The sequence below is a fragment of the Apaloderma vittatum genome, unplaced genomic scaffold (assembly GCF_000703405.1).
Source record: "Apaloderma vittatum isolate BGI_N311 unplaced genomic scaffold, ASM70340v1 scaffold21529, whole genome shotgun sequence".
Taxonomy (NCBI): domain Eukaryota; kingdom Metazoa; phylum Chordata; class Aves; order Trogoniformes; family Trogonidae; genus Apaloderma; species Apaloderma vittatum.
Genome location: NW_009734896.1, coordinates 1 through 25,591, shown reverse-complemented (window position 1 = coordinate 25,591; position 25,591 = coordinate 1). Strand labels below are relative to the sequence as shown.

General features: G+C 39.7%; 3 protein-coding genes across 3 annotated transcripts; all 3 read right to left on the bottom strand.

Annotated features, from left to right (window-relative positions):
* Positions 1 to 918: 918 nt before the first annotated feature.
* Positions 919 to 1,917, bottom strand: TAAR2 (trace amine associated receptor 2). The gene has a single exon (XM_009876435.1). It carries the CDS (start codon positions 1,855 to 1,857, stop codon positions 919 to 921), a length of 939 nt encoding a protein of 312 aa, XP_009874737.1. The 5' UTR covers positions 1,858 to 1,917.
* Positions 1,918 to 9,096: 7,179 nt separating this feature from the next.
* TAAR1 (trace amine associated receptor 1) lies at positions 9,097 to 10,086 on the bottom strand. Its single transcript, XM_009876433.1, has one exon. It carries the CDS (start codon positions 10,084 to 10,086, stop codon positions 9,097 to 9,099), a length of 990 nt encoding a protein of 329 aa, XP_009874735.1.
* A 12,415-nt stretch (positions 10,087 to 22,501) lies between these two features.
* Positions 22,502 to 25,583, bottom strand: VNN2 (vanin 2). Its single transcript, XM_009876434.1, has 4 exons — positions 25,520 to 25,583; positions 24,139 to 24,512; positions 23,809 to 23,979; positions 22,502 to 22,621 (listed from the first exon to the last, which is right to left on the bottom strand). The coding sequence occupies exons 1-4, from the start codon at positions 25,578 to 25,580 to the stop codon at positions 22,502 to 22,504; spliced, it is 726 nt and encodes a 241-aa protein (XP_009874736.1). The 5' UTR covers positions 25,581 to 25,583.
* Positions 25,584 to 25,591: the final 8 nt, after the last annotated feature.

Genomic DNA, 25,591 nt, shown 5'->3' with positions numbered 1-25,591 from the left:
ATTCTCTGACAGCAGTCCTATATTTCACCCAAGTGGCCAGCCCTTCCGCGCACAATTTATATACCCTCCCCTTCCACCTAAGTCTGCCCAGCAGAACCCTGGTTAACCATGCAGGTCTCCTGGATCTCTTTCTTGATTTCCTACCTGTTGGGATGCACTGATCTTGAGCCTGGAAGAAGTGGTCCTTGAATACTGACCAGCTCTCTTGGGCCCCTTTACCTTCCAGTTCTCTGTCCCATGGGGTTTCCCCTTGCTTGAAAAGGCCAAAGTTGGCCCTTCTGAAGTCCAGAGTCACGATCCTGCTTGATTTTCTGTTCCTACTGCACAAGATCCTGAACTCCACCATCTCATGGTCACTGCAGCCTTCACTGCTTCAACCAGACCTTCCTTACTGGTGAGCACAAGGTCCAGCAGCGCTCCTCTCCTGGTTGGCTCATTCACCATTTACACCAAGAAATTATTGTCGATGCACTGGAGGAACCTCCTGGACTGAGGATGGCTGGCTGTGCAGGCCTTCCAGCAAATATCTGTTAGCCTGAGATGTATTCAGTTTAGGAGATTATTGATGGTGAACCTCAAGAAAGATTAGCAGCCTGCACACAAGATGAGGTGAAATACTTAGTTTACAGACTGTATGGAAATACCCTCTGAAATTAAAAAATACCCAATGCATTAAGAGATTCCAGAAAGACTTAAAACATCTGAAACACTATCAAGGCATTAAGAGTGAACACAAGTGGCAAATAAATATAATATAAAATTAGTCTGATTTTATTAAAGAAATACTTGATGAGATAATTCTGCAGGACTGACTCATAAAATTCATATTGTGCATCTCAGGCTTTTGTTGAACCATCGATATTCAGTAACCCACCTTTTTTTCTTCATTTCAAGAGCTGCTTTCAGTAGTAGACTCTACTACTGTGACTGATCTTCAGAAAAAAGTTTTATTGTACGAAAACGTGGGTTAAGTATTTTGCCTTTTAAGATATATTTAAATGTTTTTCGAAACCACGGATAGAAAAATCCATATATTAATGGGTTGCAGAAAGAATTTAAATATCCAAGCCAGTTTAGAGCATCAAACAAAGGTAAAGGTGTAGAGAAATTTAAAAAGGGATCTATCAAGATTGTGAAAAAGCAAGGAAACCAACATATTAAGAAAACCAGCATAACTATACTCAAAGTCTTGGCAGCTTTCCTATCTTTACTCTTAGAAAGCTCATTTCTCTTATCCCTCTTTGTGTGCCCATGTACCTGGCTCAACTCACATGCATGCCTTTGGGAGATTGTAAAAATTTTAACATAAATCCCTATCATAATACAAGCAGGAACAAATAAACCAACTGTAAATAAAAGAACCCCCCACAGTTTGTTGAAGAAAATAGGACACAAGCTTGCGCATTTAACCAGCATTTCATAGCCCTTAATTCCAGAAGCGTAAGCTCCTGAGAAAACCACACCAAAAGCAAGAGAAGCGGGCACTGACCAGCACACTACTACGATTTGTTTTATAGCCATGACAGTGATGGTGCTGGCATAATACAGAGGGTGGCAGATGGCGTAAAACCGATCCACGGCAATGGAACAAAGATGGAAAATGGAAGCCAAGCAGAGCATCAGGTCGAAACTGTAATGAAGTTTGCAGAACGTCATCCCAAAATACCAGCAGTTCTCCACAGACCTCACCATGCTGTAGGGCATGATGGCAAAGCCCAGCAGGAAATCCGTGATGGCCAGAGACAGGATGAGGAAATTGGTTGGAGAATGAAGCTGCTTGAAATAAGAGATGGAAACAATTATGGCCAAGTTCCCTAAGACAGTGAGAATGAAGGCTGCTGTTATGAATAGATACATTACTGCTCGTACTCCTGTTGACCTAAAGCTCTCAGGACAGGATCTATTTCCAAACTCAGAGCAATCAGTCAAATCCCTTGAGATATTTGGAGAAAGCATAGTCAATCCTTTAATAGACTTTTCTACTGGAGATGCCGTTCCATAGGCAGATTTAATTTTCACAAGTTTCTGAAGGGTTCCAAATCCTAATGTGAGAGTACAAGATAACATAAGTCAAGGGCATGAACTCAGTTAGTAAGTGAGATGCAGTAATTCAGGAGCAAACTTTCTCTTGGCTTAAATAGGGACCAACTGCAACCCACTATTTTTCTGGAATGGTGCATGAAATTGATACCTCAAAGCTACTATATACTTCATTGCATATAATATTAAAAACAAAGCCACTGAAAGTAAGCTTATTTAACTCTTTAATTAGCTAAATTGTATGATAACAACAAGTTTATCTTTTACATTCAATTGCATCTGGAGAATTTTGTGAAATATGGTTCTTGTATTTTATATACATCATAATATTAGCAATTTTAAAATGTTAGGAGAAAAAGTTACATAGACAAAGAAAACCATCAACTCACTTCAGTGTGTCAATACTATATAGGATATATTTTTCTCTTCAGTCTTAAAATGTTGATCTTTGTAGGAGAAATGTTATGCAAGCTGATATACCTCAGGTTTCTTTGAGGTTTCAGTTAATGAACTATTCACGTAAATGCTCACCCTAAGTCACAAAACAGCTGCCTTAACCCCGTTTTCCAAATTATTCATGACGTTGAACTCACCTGCTGTGGATTAGGAAATACTAGCAATGAATACAGCTTATGGAAAGCAGTGCTAAAACTGGTACCATAAGAAATATTCTTTTCTTTCCCTGTATACACACTTGTTATCTATCATTGCAATTTCAGTAACTAAAAGGGAATGGAGACAGGTTGAGTCTTGTCTCCAGTAATAGACTGTGGTCCAGCAGCAGCAGTGGTCATAAATGAATACATTAGTGAATATTTTCAATGGTCAAAAAATTTCTTTGATTTATCTAGGGAGAACCAGACTGACTTCTTTCACCTCTTTTCCTGATAGCTTGGTTTGGACTAAGAGCAAACTTACAAATAGAAGCAGAAAGAGGCACTCCACAGCAATTTAACCCACTTAAAAGGAACTTGGGAAACAGTTCAGTCCACTGACTTTTTCCACTAAGTATCACCCCAGAATGAAGAAAACACAGAAATAGAGCATTAAAAGATTAAGAAGAGTGTTTGGCAGTCAGTTTTAAAAGCTAGTCCTACCTGCATCTGTTTTAATAATGCCATCAATAAATTGTTTAAGTAGACATTTTCCTATTTTGTTATTGTCCTGCAAAACTGCAATGTCAGTAAAAGGTGGTCCTCCTCTGTAACTTGGCTCAGATTAATAAAGGAGGGGAATTTACTTTTCTTTTATGACATTACATTTAAGTCCCAGGAGGTTCTGAGCTAAAAATATGTATATAATTTAAGAGTTTACATCAACAGGAGCTAAACAAAGCCAAGTGCCTGTATTCCCAAGACCATTATTTTTGTTTGCTCTATTAATTCATTTACCCTCATGCATATGGGAACTGTATTCCCAAGACCATTATTTTTGTTTACTCTATTAATTAATTTACCCTCGTGCACATGGGAACTATTTTGGTGACTTAAGATAGATACAAGTCATACTCAGATGAGTCTTTGTGAGGAGAGGCTGAAGGTATAAGTGAAAGAAAGCGGTTTTGATTTTCACCTGTTTTAGTGGTCAATACATTCTTTCACATTTTTTAATAATTAGCATTTCAATGAAACTTAGAAATTAAATATTTAGTAACCTTGAAGAAGATTACCCTTTTGTAATTTAATGAGCTGCAACAGCATTTTCATGCTGGTTGTATCCACAGCTTTCTCACAATGTACAGAAAAGTCTTCCCTATACATTGAAGAAATCGATAAAAAGAAACTGATAAAAAGAAGTGTTCATTTAGGCCAATTTATCATCTCTTATTGGACAATCTATTATTTATAAAGAAATAAAAAGACAAAATTAAATCACTGTTAATGTGAATAAGCGTAGTCCTCTGAGGTCAGAGATGGATATTCAGATTTAATGCTGACCCTTATGCATGTGTAATGAAGATGCATTACAAATCCAAATCTCTACTATTCAACAGAGACTGGATTTTTATCGAATGTGATATACAGTATATCATAAGAACAGAGTAGAAAATAAACATGTTTTTTAAAATTATTTAAGGGACAAGTGAGAACATTTAAAGGGGTCTACCTTTATGGCAGTTGTATTAAAGACAAATAAGGACATTTTCTGTTGGAAGTAAAATGCAAATATCTACAACAGAATAATTTACAGACTTCAAAAATAATAACATTTTGTCAGCTTGTACAGCAGAAATATTTTGAGATCTGCCAGTGTTTTTGACACAGACATGTCTAGTAACTTTAAGTAATCACAGGAAAGATACACAAGCTCCACATAGATGATCCTTTATTAAAGGAAGTTACTGAAACATAAATCTTTGCAGAAATCTGTGCAGACATAATTAGATTAGATTTTGAAAATACATCTGTGGAAAGAGGCTACACCTGAAAAAGCATTATCTTCAGAAAGCAGTGTCCCACATGCCTCACCATTGATCCTCCTTTCAGCTTGGGACAGGAGACAGTGATAGGGGAACAGTTTGACACCTCATCTTTCAGAAACAAAATGTGCAGAAATTGCTAACTAACATATGGGAACTTAAACATTTATAAAAGAAAATGTTTAACTGATTTGAAACAAGACTACAGGAAGGACCTTAGAAGTTGTCTTTGAGAGTCACACAAGGCACTGCTGTACTGCAAATGCAGTGTGGAGAGTTGTTGTAGTCATTATTTTCATTGGTAAACCAGTTTAGATGTATTACAGCCTATGAGTTTCCTTCATGTTGTACCTTATCATTTCCATATTGTTCTTAATTATTGATTGAAGAGAATGATTTCATTACTTATTACTAACCACTCTTACTCCTCTGTGCTGACTTCAGTAAAGCAGAAATCACAGCAATAAAGAGTAAAAGACAAGTTCAATTTCTTGTAAAAAGACAAGTTTACAAGACATGTCTTGTAAAAGACAAGTTCAATTTCTTATAGAGTTGTTTTCTCTTATTGGTAGCTGAGGAAATCCAAAAGGTATAGGACCCACTCTGTTTTCAGTGACCTCTCTTTAACTGACAGATATCTTTTAGTCAGTATGCTGTGGGGACTAAGTGCTTAAGGAGATTGACTTTTCCTATACCTATGGGAAATAAGAAGTTGAAACATCTAGGAGTGGGCTGTGGAGTTCCCACCACTTAAGTTACCTATGGATCTAGCCTCAGGAAATTAATTTATTTTACAAAGCCTATTGCATAGTCATCTTATAAAAACACTTTCAATTACACATGCAGTTGGTTGGATTTAAAGTGGCAGCATAAATGTGAAAAGATCTTATTGAAAAAACTGTAAAAGATGGTAATTAAATTTAGTTGGAAAAAATCTCGTTATGTAAGACTATATAATATTATGCAAGACTCAGTAAAAATTATGGGAATTAAATTTCATAGTATCACAGAATCACAAGATGTTGGAAGGGTACACTCTGCCCCATCATCCAGATCATTAATGAAGATGTTGAACAGGATTTGAACCAGTGTTAGTTTCTAGGGTTCACCACTAGTTGCTGACCTCCATCTAGACTTTGTGCCAATGATCACCACCTTCTGGGCCTGGCGGTTCAGCCAGTTTTTAATCCATTTCACTGTCTGTTCATCCAGCCCACACTTGATTACCTTCTCTATGAAAAGCTTATGGGACACAGCATCAAAAGCCCTGCTGAAGTCTAGGTAGACAATAACCACTGCTCCCCCCTCATCTACCAGGCCAGTCATTTTGTCATAGAAGTTTATAAAATTTAGGCCATGTTTAATGGAAACAGACTAATCAAAAAGTGCTTACAGGTAGATATAGTCTTTTTCTGAATTAGATCTTTAGATGGAGTAGAGTGCAAGTAGAGCTATAGATAACAAAGATGGTCAAAAAATACAGAAGTAAAAGATTTTTGTAGAACATTTGAGTGTATATAGTATTTTCTTTCATGTTGAATGGGTATTAATGCGTTGTAGAGAAGGGAGAGTGCACAGTGGGCACAACCTAGATGAGTTAATGATTTAAGGAAAGCCATACACTTTGCAATATTTACGCAGTTTGAGACCTCAGGTTTTCTGTTTGAACACTGCATTAACATATTTTTTTATCTGGTTACACTGGTCTGGAGTGAGGCTTTTCTTATGAGGATTCTAGAAGGGTTCTGCCTGGACAGTTGGTGCTCCTCCTCTTCCCCTGTTCTGTGGCACTTGGTGTTTGAGGGGCAGACGGCAAAACTTGGCCACAGGTGGGACCACTGTGTGCGAGGCCATAGCACAGGCTGCATCACCATGTCACTGCCATCAAAACATGAGGTGCAGGCTCTAAGACAGAGGAGACAGATGACAGTCCGTGCCCTTGAAATTCACTCTCAGTTTCATACAAAGCATGAGAGGAAGGTGCCAGAATGAACAGACATAAGTTTCCTGGTGAACCAGAGCCTGTCATCATGCTGGAGTAATTGCTTTCCACAAGTTTTCAGAGTAGTTAAAACATATGAAATCACCCACTGGAGACTTATTTGTTTTGGAAAAGGTAGCAGTTTGGGAAGTATTTAATAAGGTCACTAATTAAATGTGTTGATAAGGAATTTAACAACACCCCTTGCACTTGGTTTGCATGATGACACTTCAAGATTGCAGTAAGCTTCATTCTGCTTCACCAGACCTAACCCATAGTCTGATTGGACAATAGCATGAGACATTTTTCTTGTGGTCCCCTAATTTATCAAAGTCTTGTGTTCAAACAGAGTCCCTGCAGCCTTATTAACACATCTCATTAGTACTTCCCCATCGCAGTAAGAAATAGCTTTGCCCTGCCTGTGATAAGAGCTAATGAGAGAAAATAACCTGGGACTTCATTAAAGTTGCTCTGCTAGAGAAGGTACTCTGTAAACAGAAAGCAAGGAGGCTCTTTGGGAAAGTGGCATCTTTAGGTAATAGGACACCAGAGGAAAAAGTTCTTTCTGAAACTTTCTGAGCTGGGCTGTGCACAAACCTGACTTATTGTAGGTTACTAAGAGTAAGGACAACTTCCTTCTAGGTGTGGGTGAAAGGCATCAGTAGTCTTACTTCTGCTGAGAATAAATGTTGGTGACATCTTGGGTAGACTAGTTTGCAGGAGAGGTGTTGGTCTGTACACTGAAAATGTCCTCTTCTTCCTTTTACACTAAATAGATTGTGGTGATCTTGTGCAGCCATGACGTTGGGGTGCTCTCTCTACTGGTTTTGGCTGGGATAGGGTTAATTTTCTTCACAGTAGCTTATATGGTGTTATGTTTTGGATTTGTGACAGAAAGAATACTGATAACCCCTCCCCCTAGAAATTTCTGAGCACAGCAATGGCTATTGCTGAGCATCTCATAAGTAGGCTGGGGGTGCACAAGAGGCTGGAAGGGGGCACAATTGGGACAGCTGACCTCAGCTGTCCAGAGAGATACCCCACACCATGTGGTGTCATGCTCAGCAGCAACACTTTGAGGGAAGAAGAAGAAAGGAGGATGTTTGGAGTTTCCAAGAAAACTTTACACGTAGTGGAGCCCTGCTTTCCTGGAAAAGGCCAAAGATCTGCTTACAGATGGGAAGCAGGGATGAATTCTTTGATTTCCTTTGCTTGTGCATGCAGCTTTGCTTTACTTATTAAATTGTCTTTACCTCAACCCTCAAGTCTTCTCAATTTTACTCTGCTGTTTCTCTCTCCCATCCCATCATGGCAGGGAGAGAACAAGCAGCTGGTTGGGGCTGAGCTGCCTACTGGGGTTAAACCACAACACCCTCCAAACTTCTGCACAGCATGCATGGGATGGCTGAGAATCCCCTAAAGCAAGATCTCCCCTGACTGCCCTCACTGGCAGATGATCTCCTCGGCATGACTTACTGACTGCTGACATTTTTTTTTCCCTGCTTCCTTCCTGAAGTGCTCCCGGTCAGGATGTATGGAATTGCATGAGTGCCTCTGGAATTTGACAGTTCACAGTTGAAAAAAATGACAGCCTGTGGGCCTTCTTCAACTGGTGACCATGTGCTCATTTTCGACTTACTCATCTATCCTTTTTTACCCCAGCTGGGTGTCCTGAGAAGCTCCTCACAGATGGAACCTTGAGAGCCAGATCACCCAGGTGTTATCACCTCAAGCCATTCCTATAGCCCCTCTTCCCTGTTGCTGCCAGTGGTTCCACATCCGCACTGCCCTGTTCACCCTGCATTCAGGAAAACCGTAGCATTTCTTCACACTTCTCTCATTCTCTATATACTTTCCTCACCAACTGTCACAGCATTACCATCAGATAAAACAGCAATATGTACAAGCTAAAGAAAAAGTTCTGTAAGATGCAAACTGGCAAATATTTTACATTGAAACATTCTTTAGATGAGCATCATTTCCTGGCATTGTCAGGTTCAGTGTTGCTTTTTGCTATTGCTTTTCGTTCTGTACTTCGTATTTTTCTGTGTCTTTGATCTAGTTAAACATGCTTTTGATCTCATTAAGCTGCAAAGCCTTTAAGTGACAACATCATAAGTGACAAGCACAAGTTGAAATGGAAACACAAGGAGCAGCATGACTTTCCTATATCCCATCTTCCCTCCATGGAGCATGCTGGTACAGCTGGTTATGGGCCTGTTTTTGACTTCTGCACGCATACAGAAGGGGAGGTACAAAACTTAAAAGCTTGGGGCTGTTACTCGAAGATGTGTAGATATTCAAAACAAAAGGCTCTTCTGCTCTTTCTAGAGGAACATAACAAATATTGATTAAGAAATTAATATGTAGTATCAAAATAATTTCTTAATGATTAAGAACAGAGATATAAACTGTTGGACATTCTTATAAAAGTCTCCCTCTCCTGTGCATTGCATATAAACTGCTATGCCCAAACAACCACATACAATTCCCAGTCTGGAATGAAAGAAGATGTGAAGTGCTTATTGGCTTGAACCAGAATCGGTAAATGAGTAAACAAATGGGTGTTTCCATGGTTTTCAGCTCTTGCATCCGGGAGTTCAACCTCCAGGCAAAAATTCAAAGCCATGAATCCAACCATTTAAAGAATATTACTCTAAAAACAAATGAGTCCTGGTTTTTGAAAAACTTTTCCAAACAGGATCATCTTTAATGCCCTGCGAAACCACATGTAAAAAAATGCATAAACAATTGGGTTGAATGTAGAATTTAAATAACCAAACCAAACCAAAGCATCAATGAGAATAGGAGGTATCACATAATTCATAAAAGGATTGGTTGCTGTAAAGAAGAAGAATGGACTCCAGCAGATGAGAAACACTCCCATTATTAAGCCTAATGTCTTGGTAGCTTTTCTCTCTCTGCAGAATGAAATGTGATGCTTCATTTCAAACTGCATCTTTTTTTGGCTAATTGCATCAATGGATCTTGCCTGCCTCTTGGCTACAGAATATATTTTCCTATAGATGTACAGCATAACAAATCCAGGGATGTAGAAAGACACTACAGAGGCCACAACACCTGAAATCTCGCTAAAAATGACAGGGCATCCTCCTGCACAATGGATATGATTATAAATTTTTTCCGCCCCTCGCAAGTTTAGGTCAAGAAAGACCATTCCAAAAGCAAAAGCAGCAGGGACAAACCAACTTATGAATATCATGACCAGGATAACACAAGTATTTATCTTTGATTTATATCTTAGAGGGTCACATACAGCATAGTAACGGTCGATGGATATGAAGGAAAGATGGAAGATGGAAGCCGTACTCAGCATAATGTCTGTGCTCGTGTGGATCTTGCAGAAGAGTTCCCCAAAATACCAGCAGTGCTCAACAGAGCGCACCATGCTGCAAGGCATGATGAGGAATCCCAGCAGAAAGTCTACTGTAGCCATAGAAAGTATCAGGAAATTGGTAGGTGTATGGAGCTTCTTAAAATGTGATATTGAGATGATAACTGTCAAGTTTCCAACCATTGTGGCCAGAATAATGAAAATCATGAAGAAATACATGGAAGCACGGATACTCTTTGACCAGCTGCTCCTTATGCAAGAGCCATTTACGGATTCACAGCACAGTTGCATCCTTACCAAGGTCTCAAATCCACATAGGTATGCAGCACAGGTACGGTTTTAGTTAACGCTGAGATACATTTACAGCTTTGCTGTATGGAAAGAGCTGCAGGAAGGGAAAAAAAAAAAAGGCAATTGTAAACACCTTCATTTATTTGGGTGTGTAACACATTCATATTTTATTAGTTATGAAGGATGAAAGCCCATGCGCAGCCTCTCCTCCAGCCCTGTCCTGAGAGCGGTAACCGAACCCGCTGTGCAGCCAGGCAAAACCAAGTATCCACAAGTCCTCAGTTTTAGGCAGATGACACTACCTCACCAAACCGTCTTACTGCAAAATTCTTAGAGACTCTAGCCGTAAAGAGAGATGTAAAGGAAAGATCTGAGAGGAGAAGAAAACAACTTTTCTGCCTTTTGCTGCCAAAATACCATGGAAGAGCCTGACTAATCTGAACCATCAGCTGCTGTGTAAGCCAATATTTTTGCTGTCAGGCTCTAGTTTATTTCAGTGCTAGTAGTTTAACATTGCTCCATGTATTTATTATTTTAATACTGTTTTAAACACAGAGAGAAATGTTTTCTGAACATTGCTTTATTCTGCATCTGAGGACACAAATATTGCTGTCCTCTTGTGTGTGCAGTAGCAGGTCCCTTTTGCAGTCCTCTCTTTTTGTGAAAGCATTTAATGGAAGTACTTAAGCACTTAAGCACTGTCATTGTTGATAGATCTGGTTTTCCTTCAGTTAACAGAAAATTAATATCATTATGGAAAATAAAGGACGTTGGCATGTGCTATTCACTAGCATTATTGTTTACAACATAGTTGTTTAGTTCAGGAAAATATGCAAATGGCATATTCATTTAATCCATTTGCTTTGGGACTGTGCTACCTCTGGTTACTCTTGATAGCACAGAATAATTAATTTATTTCTTATATCAAACACATATCTTATATGAGCACACTATGCCATTAGAAGCTAAATGGAAGTTGAGTGAGTGTAGATAATAAACTATAGTTTGCAAAACCCTGGCAGCTGCCACTAAGGCTCTTTTATACAGAGGGATATTCAAGTAGTACCGGGCAGTGGCACCTGAGTGCCAGGGACAAGGTGCACCCAGAAGAACAGGACATGTAGAATCTGAATATATTTATTTACTGTTTGAGGTGCCTCTTGCTTCCTCTTTTTTTCTGCCTACTAATATTTAACACCATCTCTGTTCTTTTCCACCTCACTTTAATCATCTATTTCTTCCTTCGCTTTTGGTCCACATCTTCATTTTTATTTTCCTGCTTATTATTCTTCCTTTTGGTGCATTTACAGTCAAGATAGAGAAAGAGCGTCCAGCTGGATCTTTATTTAGCCAAGTTTTTAATTTACTGAAAGAATTAAACACTAATATAACTCTATATACTGGACAGAGTTATAAAAGTTTTAAGCATGTCCAGGTCATAAATGTGTCACACAGATTTTGATCTTTATTTGTTTTATATGTAAATAAATTAAACAAATATGGCAAAGTAGGCTATAAAGACAACAAAAAAAGAATTTAAGTGATATTTCTGGTTTTCTATTTAAAATGTGAATAACTTCCCTATTGTTTAGGCCAAAGAAATATCAACTCCCTTGGCAAGTGTTTTTCTTTTTAAAAATATAATCTTATTTTCAGAGGGTTTTGTTTTTTCATTAAACAGAAAGAAGAAAGTCCCACCTCCAATCAAAATATTGAGCAAAATGAGACCAAGGGTGTGATTTTCTGTGAAATGGAAACAAATTAAATCAAAATGCCAAAGTGTCCAAATAAGCTGAAGAAGTTTTCAACAGAAAGCAGAACACTTGTCTACCATAATTAATTTCAAACTTCAAAATTCAATAAATCAGAAACATGAAAAAGCATCCTTTTAAAAACCTTTTAAAAACTCCTACCTTTGTCCCCCCATGCTGGGTAGAAGTCCGCTCTTGACACTTATGTTTTTTATGCTGATTGAGTGGCACTCCTTCATTTTAAAGACCATCTCAAAAGACAGATCATCTTATTCACCATCTTAACAGTTCTGGATAACACAAATTCTGAGAGGACAGGCACTTATCTGCAGCTAGAGCAGCCTCCAGAAGCCCTAGCTGGAGAATGCCGAATGCAACGAATAGTGTTCTTGACTCGTGGTCTGAGGAGCAGCTGTTAATGCAGATAGTAGCTCAAACTGTTTATTTTGTCAGCCACTTAAGAATAAAATCACGGCTTATTTACTTGTTTGATTAAACATTGTATTCACGTTGCGAGCAGCCTGATGTCAAGACAGAGAACTAAAAACCATCATATAGTCTCGCTTCTGTAAGCTTCTAAAATAAAAAAATATGTAAGCATAAGTTGATTAAAGCAGCATGTAAGATTTCCTTGAAAAGCTATATTGTGTACAGAGTGACATGATGTGTATTCACCAGCCTAGTTCTGATTACTCTACTGAACAAACAGGTTTAATCTAACGGTCTAATCAGTTAACAGCTATTTGCAAGATACACCTGCTAGAAAGTTGTTTAAAATAAACACCTATTATTGATGAAGAGTGTCATTTTTTTTCTCCACAAAGGACCAAGCGTCTTCTTAAAGCAGTGATACTGATGGACATGAAAAACTGTCGACATGATGACAATTTGCCAAAGTCCAGTTGTGATGAGTGCCTCAGGTATATATGCAACAAGGTAGATATTACTTCTTGCAAACCATGGTGCACAAGCTCGGTTTGCTGCTTAACTATATTGTGTACATAAAAATCAAAATGAATGTGAACAATTCTGTTCTTTTATTTTTCTTGAGACTGCACTCATAGAAATCTCTATGGAGATTCATAGCTGTGGCTCTCTCTTGGAGCCAGGTACTGCTTTTTAAAAAGGAGTACCTGGCCTTGGTAATTACCATCCTGACACATATGCTTAGGGAAACAAATTCATGTTGCCTTACTCTGTACAAAACTCATAAAGAAGTCTTGCGGCCAAATCACTATGGGGACTTAGTCAAAGGACATCCATGCATGCACACACACTGCTTTCATGGCACACAGTGGCCAAAAATCAAGGACAATCTGGAAATGTAGCTCTGCTTGAAGTGCTTGTTTCAGAAGCACCTACTTGGGAGCAGCAAGCCAAGTCCCTGGGGGACCCTTTAGGGCTGGGGAGCCTCACGTTGACTGCACCTCTAAAGAAGAAAAGACTCGTCTGTGGGACTGGCCAGCCTTCCTGCTCCTATCAAAATCCTCTTGGGGCTAAGAGCTGCAAAACACCTACCACTTGCTCTGCAAAGCATAGGGAATAGAGTGGGCTAGGACAGGTTGGTGACCGTGACTGCCCACAGTGGAGACGGACTGTTGTGGGGTCCAGTAGGTGCTTTTGGCAGCCCCATGGCAGCAGGAGGTTGCCTGCAGCTGAAGTGGCTGGAGGATATGGGAGAGCACCTCTGTATAGACTACTTTTAGAGATGCTGTTTGTTCTTCTACCAAACATCAACCCACGGGCATAGCAATTAGCACTCATTATGTCTGAATGCAGGAGCTTGTACTTCAAGACCCACATACATCAGAAAGGAATGAACCATAGACCTAGAGGAAGCTGTGAGCATGGGGAGGGTGGTATTTAATGGTATGTTTACTGAAATGAACATAAAGTAGCAGCTTCTAAGATATCAAGATCATTAAGTAATTAAGCAGGCTAAACTAACAACTAATTTAGAGCAACAAGGAGCACTTTGGTAACAGGCTTTCATGCTATTGGTACAGATGCTTCAAACAGACATTTTATTTTGGCTTAACACTGATGTGGATCATGAAAATATTCTCAATCTTGCTATTTATAATATCAAAGAAGAATATGTTAAGCTCTATTTGTTTGGGATACCCCAGTGCACTTATAGTGTTTAACAGTCTTTTGATTCTGTAACACGGTAAAGCAGTTATACATCACAATTCAAAGTAGAAACTTGCATACAAAATAGTTGCTGTGGCTTTCTTTTCCGAAAAATATATACTCCTTCAATAATTATTTTTCACATTTTTGGAAAACCAAGAAAAAGAGATGTCGTCACGCTGTCTACCATAACTTGGGTCATCTACACTACTTGTTTGTTTGTTTTTAAAACATAAAATAATTGAAATGGAAAAGAGCAAAGAAGGGAATGGAAATAACACCTTTGCCAGACACCAAACCTGTTTCACCAATGTGTTATAAAATGATTCTCTTCCCTTCTGTGGAAGCGGAACTGGAAATGGGAAGGAACCGAATGGGACTCAACAATGAGAACTGTTACCATGAAAAAAAAAAGACAGGACAACGTTGATTTATACTGTGATTATTTTAGCTTGCATTTCTATGGGTACAGTTCATTAGGCAGAAAATATCATTTTACAGTATTCATTAGGTGGAGGAAACTTTCTCATTTACATTTGGTTCATTTTAAAACTGTCTTCCTATGAGGGGAACCATAGATTTTAAACTACTGGAGGCTCTAAGGCCCCATGGTCAGAGAGGAATTTTGAAAGTATGTAACTCCACTTGCCATTTAGACAGTCCTCAGAAAAAAAGCACAGTATTACAAACAACCTATCTTCTTAAGTTTCTATTTGCATATTTGAAATCTGGGGGAAAATGTACATATCAATTCAAAATAAATATTTCATTATCTAGGTTAAATGAGAAGATGTGCCAGCTACCAAATGCTATTGCTGCAAATCTGTTGCGACTCCACTGAAGACAATCTGAAGTTGGCCCAGATTTATACCAGAGGAATTTAAAGAAGAATGGATGAGGTGATTGACCTCCAGAGCTTTTCTCATGGTTTATATTTGTACTTTCCAGTGGAAGACATAACTTCTTCTTGCCAAGTGAAAATAGCTGTTTACAGAGAGTAATGCAATGTTTGGGCTCTTTCTCAAAGTGTAGTGCTTAGGATCAGGACTCTAAATTCAAACCTCAGGAAAAATGTAGATCTCTGAAAAGCACAGAGCAACAAGAGATCCCAAGAAAATAATGCTTTTACAGCAAAGCAAAATACATCTATCCAAAGCTGAGAAACTGTCACTGCACAGGATGGGGTTTTATGGGTTTGATAGCCCTGCTAAATAATGTCACAAAGCAGTCCATTGCCTCTGCTCAGTAGCAAAAGCTGCTCCAGCAGAGAGCAGCCCCTTACCTCTCTCTCTGGCAGGGCAAGTGAACCCCTCAGCTGTGATGCAGGTGCAGAGCAGAGGCATCCACGCAGCAGGGCAGGTGCCCCGTGCCCATCCAATGCTCCTCCACACTCACCAATCCCACAGAAGCGAATTTAGGAGTGTGGCCAGTTTGTAGATATTTAATGGCCTCTGAACACCAGCTCCAGTAAGAAGGTGAACATGGAGGAGGGAGGCAGTGAGCAGTCAACAGGTATGATCCCAGCTTTGTCATTTTGTATCCTCATTACCCTGGAACAACTTTACAGAAAGTAAAGAGCCTTAGTCCGAACTCATAGCTGTGCCTGAAAATAGTTTTGCCCCTTAACTATGTTTCTCTTCCAGCTTTTAAGAATGCATTGCTTTTTAAATCATCCTCTCAGCCAACACCAAAGCCTCATTGCTGTTGCTGCTATTCCTGTCCATTACAGGAAGAACTCCATGATCTGTGCAGAATAACGACTATTACATCCAGTGCTAACCATAGAGGAGTCATCATTGAAACAAAGTAATATCCCAAACTATCATATTAGCATCCCACTGTATTTTGGACTGCATGACATGGAGACGGTACCTGCTCAGGAGTTATTTCCTCATCATGAACCGGTGCAGCCTGCAGATACAGCGCGATAGTGACTCATCCCACATGAATCCCTCAGCTGAGAGGCTGCGCACTTGGTCTGGTTGGTTTGCAGCCTGCTGGAAAAGCCTCATCAACGGGATGACGTAAATACTAAATATTCAGAAAAGATAAGCAGATAATAAATCTATTCTGACACAAGCCACTGGCATATGCAAAGATGAGTCCAACTGGATTAAGTTGAAGCCAGTCTCATGGAAAGAAGCATATAAAGTAAAGACTAATTTTTATTATGGTCAAGGTACAGATGCAGCTAACAACACTGCACTGTTTTTAAAGTTACCCTGATGTTTCTTGTCCTCCTTTAAATTCCCCATTACATTGTAAAATTTTAGCAATTTAAGTTCTTTGAAAACTTGATTCGTCTATGTCTGACTAGGTATTTTCAAAAAAATCCAACCACAATACTTCAATAATACTTGAGAACAAGACGGATTAAGAAGATATTATTTCCTAATGAAAAAATTCTGCTTGTCTTTTATTTACTATGCTCTGATGTTTATATGTTTTGTAGCAGGAACTTAAGAGGTGTCGATTGCCTATTTATACATCTTTTACCACATCAGAGGAACTACACTTAAATATGACCAAAGTACAAATCAGCAGTGGCCAAACTGCAACTTGTTGCTTTTTAAAGTACAACTCATTGACCAGCTTCTGCATCTTCAAACAGTAAGAGATTTAGTATTACTCTGGAACCCAAGGAGAAGAGTCCTTCCAGAAAGAGGCAATCCTGGGGAGAACTGACTCACTGGGTCAGTTTGTGTGCACCAACTGGTGGGCTGTGCTGGTGAAGAGCCATGCCTTCCTGCTTCTCCTTCCCTGAAGTTTCTCTGAGCCCTATGGTAGGACCTATGGTGCTTAGGTTGCAACTTCTCCCTAGGCATTTGGTACTGGGGTGTGCTTGGGAGATAGGAAAGAGGGGCCCTGGCAAGGTGTGAGGTTGAACAAAAGGGACAATCCTCAGTGAAATGAAGGTCTTGAGCTGTTACATTTTGATCTGGAAGTGTGGCTACTCTACTGGCAGCCTAAAATTGCCAATAAAAGTTTATATGCTGTTAAGCAATCTCCTAGAACCTCCATTCTCATGGACTACTCTCTGCTGCCTTTTAGAAATGCTGAGATTGACTACAATAGACACATGGTACATGCTATTTTCCTAGAAATATTGAACAAATTTTATTGTTTCTAATTGTCCATTTGCACGCCTAAGAGACTGCAAATACCATTGTCACTGCACTGCAGGCCATTATTAAATGGGGGATTTGCTGGTGCCATCCTTTGCTTCTACAGTTGTTTGCTGGTGCAGGAAACAGCAACGCTGTGCATGAGCATTGCTAGCATCATGGCACTGAAGGAACAGCAACTCAGCTAGTGCAGAAGCTACCAGTGTCAGAGGCTGTGCCCCTTTGTGTCCACCTTTCGCTGCCCAGCCTCAGGAAGACATGTGTGTGGAGCCTGACTTTTCACCAGAGGAGCTTCATTTACCTTCTCAGTAGCTGCTGTACATCATTTGAACATGCTTTTTGGATCATCGAAGAAGAGATGAGGGTACACTGGAGTCAGTTTGAATTGTCTTTATTTCTTGTTACCAAGTTCCTGCTTGCTGCCCATGTCCTGACCAATACGTGTGACACTGAGAGGGAACAGGTGGCAGGAACAGCAGGTTTAGCTGTTTAAATGTGCCTCTACCAGCTTGCGTAAGTTTTTGTTTGTGCAGGTGAAGGTCGGTGAAGAGAAAGCAACTCTCTCTTCTCCTCCTCATCTGTTCCCCACCGTTGCCCACTCCCCACTGCAGTCTATTTTGTTTTTTTTCTGCAATTGTTACTGTTTCTTCCTTCTGTGCCTTGCAAGCCTTCCCAGCCCAGCTGCCTACACGGAATAATGCCTTGAACAGACCCTTGTACAGGTCCCTTTCCTCTTTTCTCTCCTTTTCATGCATCTGACCACACAATATTAGGTGGGTCGTTTTTACCATAGGTTTTGAAGCTTCCACTGAACATGTGCTCCTCATTTTCTGGGTGCATGTCAGGATTTGATTTTTACAAGTAGCCAGCACTTGCAGTTGAAGCCAGTGACAACTATGTTTTGACCATATACAGTGTTTTTGTAATATGAATTATTCTGGCGTCTCAAGTTAACTGCTTAAATTAGTGTCTGCTGTAAACATCAGTTTCATTGCACTTCATCTCCTCATCTATATTATAGGGTAAAATCTACTCCTAGCTTCATGGAAGTGCCACGGTCTCAAATGTTTGTAAGACATCAATATACTATGTAATGATGAGCCTTGGCAAATCAAGGAGGGGTATGAGTCACACCCTTGGTGAAAGAAGAGCGATGATCTGTAGGAAGACTCAGCAGAAAACAGCTGGCACTGTAAGATTCCCTTGGCAAATCGGCAAGAGTGATTACATTAAATATTGCACAACGCCAAAATTCTTTTTGTTCAGTCTTAATGCTGAACTTGGAACAATCCCTGCAAATAGAGGCTAATGTCAACATTAATAAACAATCTGAAATGCCTAGTGTAGCATTAAAGATAGGTTCAGAAAGACTTCAACAAAATAAATGTTTAAGCCTGTTGCTGGGTAATGATCGATCGAACTTAAGTTGTAGGGTTTTTTATGGCTCTGGTCCTTATACATAGAGCTATCTGATACTCTTGAGGTATAGCTAACTGACATCTGTTATGAAAGGCACCATACATGTATTTTTACCCACACTTGCCAAGAGCTTTCTGTCTTTCAATCTAGCTACCAGGAAGTACATCACTGCCCATTAATCGCCATGTATTTACAGCTTGCTCTTCTCTTTTCTGTCTCAGGGTCAGATATATTTGACTTCTACTTAGGCAAGCATAATTGTTCTTTTGAATAACACCTTTCTATGAACGAATTACGTTTTCACAGTTTGATGTTGTTAGCTATTACAACCAACACAGCATATGAACACGCCTTAGAAAGCTGGAGAAGACAATTACTAAGCAAGTAGAGGATCAGAAGAAAACAGAAGTTTATATATTTTTGATCAGGTTTTGTACAGCTTGTCACCTGGGTGACAAACCAAGATACTGTGGATTTTACAGGGCCAGTGCACCTAAGTTCTGCTGGGGTGCGAGCTATATGGATCATCACCTCTATGAAATCTCCTGGGCAGAGCTGGTGATCTCCAGCTCAAACCAAACCCAGTCAAGGAGTGTGAAAGCCTCCATGCAGGGCACACTGAAAAAACACAGAATACAACTCTTTGAATTCACAACTAAATGCAGAATATCCCTGTCTCTGCAGATGCACAATCAGCAGATGTAAAACAATGTACCAGTTTAGTACCAGTGTAGTATAGTAAACTCACTGCCCCCATTTGACTTTATTTGACTTCAGTTAAAATAGCATTACATCATGATTTGTGTCTTTTAGTACAGGCAAAATGAAAAAACAAAAGAGAAAACTTTAGGTGTAAGATAGCAGCATCACAATAATAAATGCTACATGGAAAATTTAGAAAGGTATCTAACAACCATGGAGGAGTGTGGCCTAAAGAGTCTGTAACTTAGCAATAACATAGGCCTAAAATTCACTGTACTCTCTGTTTGTCTTAATGGAGTTGATACTAAAGCATTATAAATGCTTATCATTATTATATTTGAACAAAACCATATTAAGATTCTGTCACTGTTTTTGCTTAAAGTCTGCTTGCTTTAATTCAATATGTACAATACAGTACATTAGATTTTATTCAGAGTTAGAGTTTGTCTAAAGTTGTTATCAGTCTTACTTAAACCAGCCATAAGGTTTGGATCACATTTGTTTTAACGCAGTATTTTTCTGTCTTCATCTGAAGCCTTGCATTGAAAAAATCTATTAAGGACTTGTTTTTCTCTCTGTGTTGTCAGAAACAACATGGACAAATGGGTCTTATTTGCTTTGGCCAGCATCAAGGTATAAGGAAGAAATATTGACATGTGAAGAGCCGGCTTTTCCAGCTTAGAAAAGGATGGGGCTCATTAGGATACCATCTGGAGCAGCTTTTTAGGTGGAGTCATTGACGTGAATTACCTATAAATTAATTTGATTCTTCTCCTCTGGCATACCTGTCCCAGAGTCAGTAACACTCCTATTTTTTTTCAAGAAACTCAAATTCTGTCCCATAACAAGCCATAGGAGAGGCCTTGGGTTTTTTTTGTTTTCTCCTAAAGATGATTTAACATTTTCTCTTTACTAGCTCACACCTAGCAGGTAGGAAAGTAAGTGCATTGCTGTTTAACTTTCCACAAATTCAACAGAAACTGTTCTAGAGGAACATGACTTGTTGCATTGGTCATTCATTATCTCTATGCTTTTGTATTCTGAATATTTCTGTAAGTTGCATCATCTGAAATCGACTTTTACTACAAAACCTGACATTTCCTAAATCTGAACTTCATCTAGTCAGTGTGACCACCAAGATCCTTAGCTGAAGATCTGGTTGGTTTTTGCATTTCTTCCAGGCTTCGTGGTTCTTGTGCATTAAAATGATAGAGCTATTCTGAGACTGAGGCAACAGTCCATGTAACTTTATCCTCTGTTTGGTTAAATTATTTCTTTATTATCAGAAATGAGAAAGAGATTAATAAGCCCCTCAGTGATTTATTGTAAAGAGATTAATAAATCCCTCAGTGGTCCATTGTGTGGCACTCTCATTATCCTCTCAGAGAGATGAAAGTTTTGTAGCAAATCTTGAAAACTACAGGACAAACATTCTTCAGATTTGGGTTTAGTGTCATTTTCAAAGAATTCTGGACTTCTGCATCCATACTGGATGAGGTTCGAGAGTCATTTCTTGGAAGCTGGAAGAGCGTTTTTTTGAGCGTAGGCTTAGACTAGGTATAAAGAAGAAGTTCTTTACCCTGAGGGTGGTGAAGCACTGGAACAGGATCCCAGTGACATTGTGGTTGCTCCATTCCTGGAAGTGTTCAAGGCCAGGCTGGATGGAGCCTTGAGCAACCTGATCTAGCGGGAGATGTCTCTGTCACGGCAGGAGGGTTGGAACTAGATGATCCCATCCAACCTAAATGATTTTATGATTCTATGATCCTAGAAGCTATTTAACTAGCAATATTGACTCTGGCCATCTACTCTGCTCTTGTGAGACCCCACCTGGAGTACTACATCCAGCTCCGGAGACCCCAGCACAAAAAGGATGTGGACTTGTTGGAGTGGATCCAGAGGAGGGCCACAAAGTTGGAACACCTCTCCTATGAAGACAAGCTGAGAGAGTTGGGGCTGTTCAGCCTGGAGAAGGCTCTAGGGAGACCTTATAGTAGCCTTCCAGTACCTGAAGTGGGCTACAGGAAAGCTGGGAAGGGACTGCTTACAAGGGTGTGTAGTGATAGGATGAGGGGCAATAGTTTTAATCTGGAGCAGGGTAGATTTAGATTAGACATTAGGAGGAAATTCTTTACTATGAGGATGATGAGGCACTGGAACAGGTTGCTCAGAAAAGATGTGAGTGCCTCATCCCTGGAAGTGTTCAAGGCCAGGCTGGATGAGGCTTTGAGCAACCTGGTCTAGTAGAAGGTTGGCAGGGGTGTTAGATGATCTTTAAGATTGGAAGCAACTCAAATCATTCTGTTACTCTGAATTATATTCTACTCCTGTCCAGCTCTGACAACCTAAGACAGTCAGATCTGCATGTATCTGGCAAGTATTCCACGCCTCAGCAGTGCCAGCAAGCAGTATGTTAGAGATTTTTATGTTCAATTATTACAGCCTGAATAGCGACAAGAGAGCAGAACGTGCTATCAAATCCACCCACTCTGGCACTGGAGCTAGCACAGTCAGACAGAAATGGTGGAAGCAGCCAGGAGCTTTGCCTGGGGGGTGATCCCCACGGTGGTGCTTCCCCACCCACGCTCAGTGCTGCTCCCTCACCTGCTGTCCCTGAGAGAGCCCAACAAAACACTCTGACACAGGCAAGAGTTACCTTGACCTGCAAACTCCAGTGCTGATAGAGATCCTAAAATACTTTGTAATCTGAAAACAGAATCACCTTGGCTGCCCCTGAATCCTGCTTATTCCCCCTCTAGCCCAGAGGAGGTACCTCTGATACCTAGTTCTGCTCCCTGAGGCAGCACAGTCCTAGGCTCTGGTGGGGTGGAAGGGAAAGGGATCATAACAGATCATATAGTCTGAAAAACAGGAAGGGGTAAAAGGGACAGAAGTGCTTCCTTGGAGAAGATTTGTTCTGCAGCAAACTGGCAAACTTCACATTTCACACATTTCAGTATCAGTCTTCTTTCTAGTGTCATCCTGGCAATACACATAGTATCTTCAGGGAGAAAAAAAGTAATTTCTAGTTAAAGATTTCACGTGACAGAGCATTTGTACTAAAAATTAATTTTACTGGCTCAAGTGCTATTAAAAAGGTGTACACAAGTGAGTGATCATACTGCTTTCTCCTAAATAAACTCAACTGCCGTGGCTGCTGAGGAACAGCACAAGATTGCGGAACAGGAATGATACAGGATAACTGCCATGACTCATGAGGTGGCGGATCACTGTAGGAAAATCACCTCCTGCCTATGGTGACTGTGTAACACTGAAGGAGTTACGTCAGGGGGAGGTTCGCAGAGGATGTGGCAGGTCCTTTTCATAAAGCCTTCCAAAAAGTGTTGCTGTAATGAGTGGTTTCGATGTGCCATGCTTACTTCTCAAACGACCGTCATGTACTACCTAGTTGGAAAGAGAAAGAATGACAGTAATAGTCCACTAACAGAGTAGCAATATAGTGTTGTACAGAACGGATACACCTTAGATGCTGAATATTTTCATGCAGCACTTTTAAAAGACAATCATAAGAATGAGGGAACCTGAAAGTTTAAAACTTCTTCCTGGTTCATCTCTGGAAAAAAAGATCATTTTCTTCACCTCATAAGAAGTGAGAATAACTGATTTGTCAGCTTACATGATGATAATACACATACCTAGGGCAGTAATTTGAAATCTTTTTTTATCTGTAGACCCCAAAACAGTTTCCAGATGGCAGTAGAGAATTTCAAGCTAGTAGCCATACATTGCTTTTAATAGTTACTTTTTAAAGATCAATATGAAATCATTGTTGTTCATAAACTGTGAACACCTGCAACTTTTAAGTACCTCTGTGACAAACAATAAGCATGCTATTATTAAGGAAACATAAATATTTTTTTAAATTAGACCATAATCATATTTTAGCATACCATTAAATCCTTTGAGGAGTATGGTTTTACAGAAGTAGCATTCAAACCAAATGCAATGCTTTTCCACTCTCTATGTTGTAAAAAAGTCACCCCTGCTTCCCCTAAAACTTTTAAAGTCTTTTTCACCATCTTCATTGTAAGCTGTTAAGTATCTCTTCCAGATCATTTAAGATTTCATTTAGCCTCTTACATAAATTTAATCTAAGGTTTATGAATGAAAACATGTTTTGGCAAAAATATATGATGAAATTTCAGATAAAAAAAATAAACCCTGCGAAACCCTTAAAAATCTCTAATGTTTTTACCCGCACAGGATGTCTGTTCTTATGCATGGCACTCATTTGTAACTTTTCTTACCTGCACAATTTCTTAGAGTATTTGATTTTTTTTGTCTCATAAAATGTCTGTCAGCATAAACTTGTAGAAAATAGGTCCTTGAGTGTTGCTATTTATATATTTGGGTGTTGAAATGGGAAGGCAAATTTGCCAAAGAAAATACTTAGGAAATTATCAGCCTTAGCATTTATATGTTCTCATCAATGAGGATTAATCCAATCCATCCATTTAAATGTCCCCTTGAGTTATGGTCTACGGAGCCAAAGGGGACTTAGTTGCCATACTGGTTTCCAGCACCATAGCCTGGGAAATCTTGTGTGGAACAGCTCCAGGGTGTCCCATTACCTCAAACTCCCCGGGGGCCAGCTGCACCCCGCTGTACAAGACTTCTGGAAAGACGTAGTTAGTGCCAAACGTGCCACTGAGGGAGAACATCTCAAACCTGGTCTGAGCCATCTCCACGGGCTGCCCGCACGTGTTTGGGTCTGTGCTCTTGCACTTGAGTAGCGTGCATATCTGTGGGGAGGAGGAGACAGAAAGGCAAAATAACATTAAGCTTTCAACAACTAGGAGCTGCATCTGACAGCAAGAAAAGTTCTCACAATGCAGCAATGGACAAGTGTTTTGGGGTGGTTGGGATGTAGGTATATACAACCCACACTCAAACCCAATTACCTGCCAATAGTATTTTATGACAGAACCATGAAGCCCATCAAATGCACCCAGGACATAAACTTCTTCTTTGCTCTTGTTTGACATCTGATACATCAAATGACAGCAGAGGTCTCCTTGGCAAACCGTGTAATTCCCAGATTTCTGCCTGAGTTCACTGAAAGTGAATATATCCCGCCGGACAGCTCCCAAAAAGGCATCTTTCTCTCCTGGAAATTTCTTGATGCTTGTAGCATATGAGCTCCAATTGATAGCAGGGGGGAAGGTGGGGGAAAGCCGGGGATGTGCGCTCAGCTCTGCCAGCAGGAGACGTCCCTCCTCAGTCTCACTGTCGTAATGGTAGGTGGTGGGTCCCTGCGGCGTGAAGAGCCCGCTGCCTGCCGAGGACACGCACCAGACCTTCGTCAGCCAACACCACGGAACGCGGCTCGGCAGCGGGGCCAGCTGCACCCTGTGTCACACCAGCAGGTGTTTTAGTGATGCTGCTTTCAGTCAACATGTGACAGAGAATTTTGGAATTTTAAAGTGCAGAATCGCTAAAATACCTCTCATGGTGTAAAATCATGACCTAAAATTCACAGGTTTTTTGCTTAGCTGGATCTTGAATCTGAGATTTAAATGGCAGTTTGACACAGGACCATCCCCTTTTTTTTTTTTTTTGGTAAGAACTTAGATTAATTTAAATATAAATCAGAGGTCTAACAGTGGCATATTTGCCAAAAAAAAAGAGGAAACTACAGAGGCAATTACATCTCATGGAATGGAATCTAGGGCTGTATCCTAAAGTCAGTTCAGTCTGTTTAGGGCAGACCAATATATTCCCTTTTGGCATTCACTTTGGCTTCAGGGGACATTTACAGATGTAGCTAAACCAATGTTTTTTCAGTTTACAGGGAAAAAAAAATGGAGTAAAAATGTATTCAGATCAACCCAAAATATAAACATCTCTAATTCTTCAGCAGTCACAAAAACCTGAAAATATTTAATTCAATATACAAGAAAAATTCTCCTTTTGGTTTTAGGTTATTAAGTTCTATTTAAAATATTTTTTCATCATATAACTGTTGATTGAATTTTAAAGAAAAATGCTGCTTTTAAGTGAGAGGCTGAAAATTTAATTGTGAAACTTTGTGCTATTTTTGAAATAAAATTTCACTTTTAAATTATAAAAATTTCATGTCACTGACTTTCTAATTTTGCCTTTCCCAGAACATTCCAGATTTTCCTCTCCAAAGCTGTTTACTACATTCAATACAACATCATGAAGATTTTTAGTCTAACTGAAACACCATTCTCCAGAGACTTCACAGTTTTTAAAACATTTCTGCCTCCTTCTGAATCCAGTACTCTGAAGATAATTTCCATTTTCCCAAATGCAGCTCACCTGTCATTGCCTGGCTGACATTGTGAGTATTTGCTGAGAGTAAGTTGACACCCATGCCCATAGCCCAAGCAG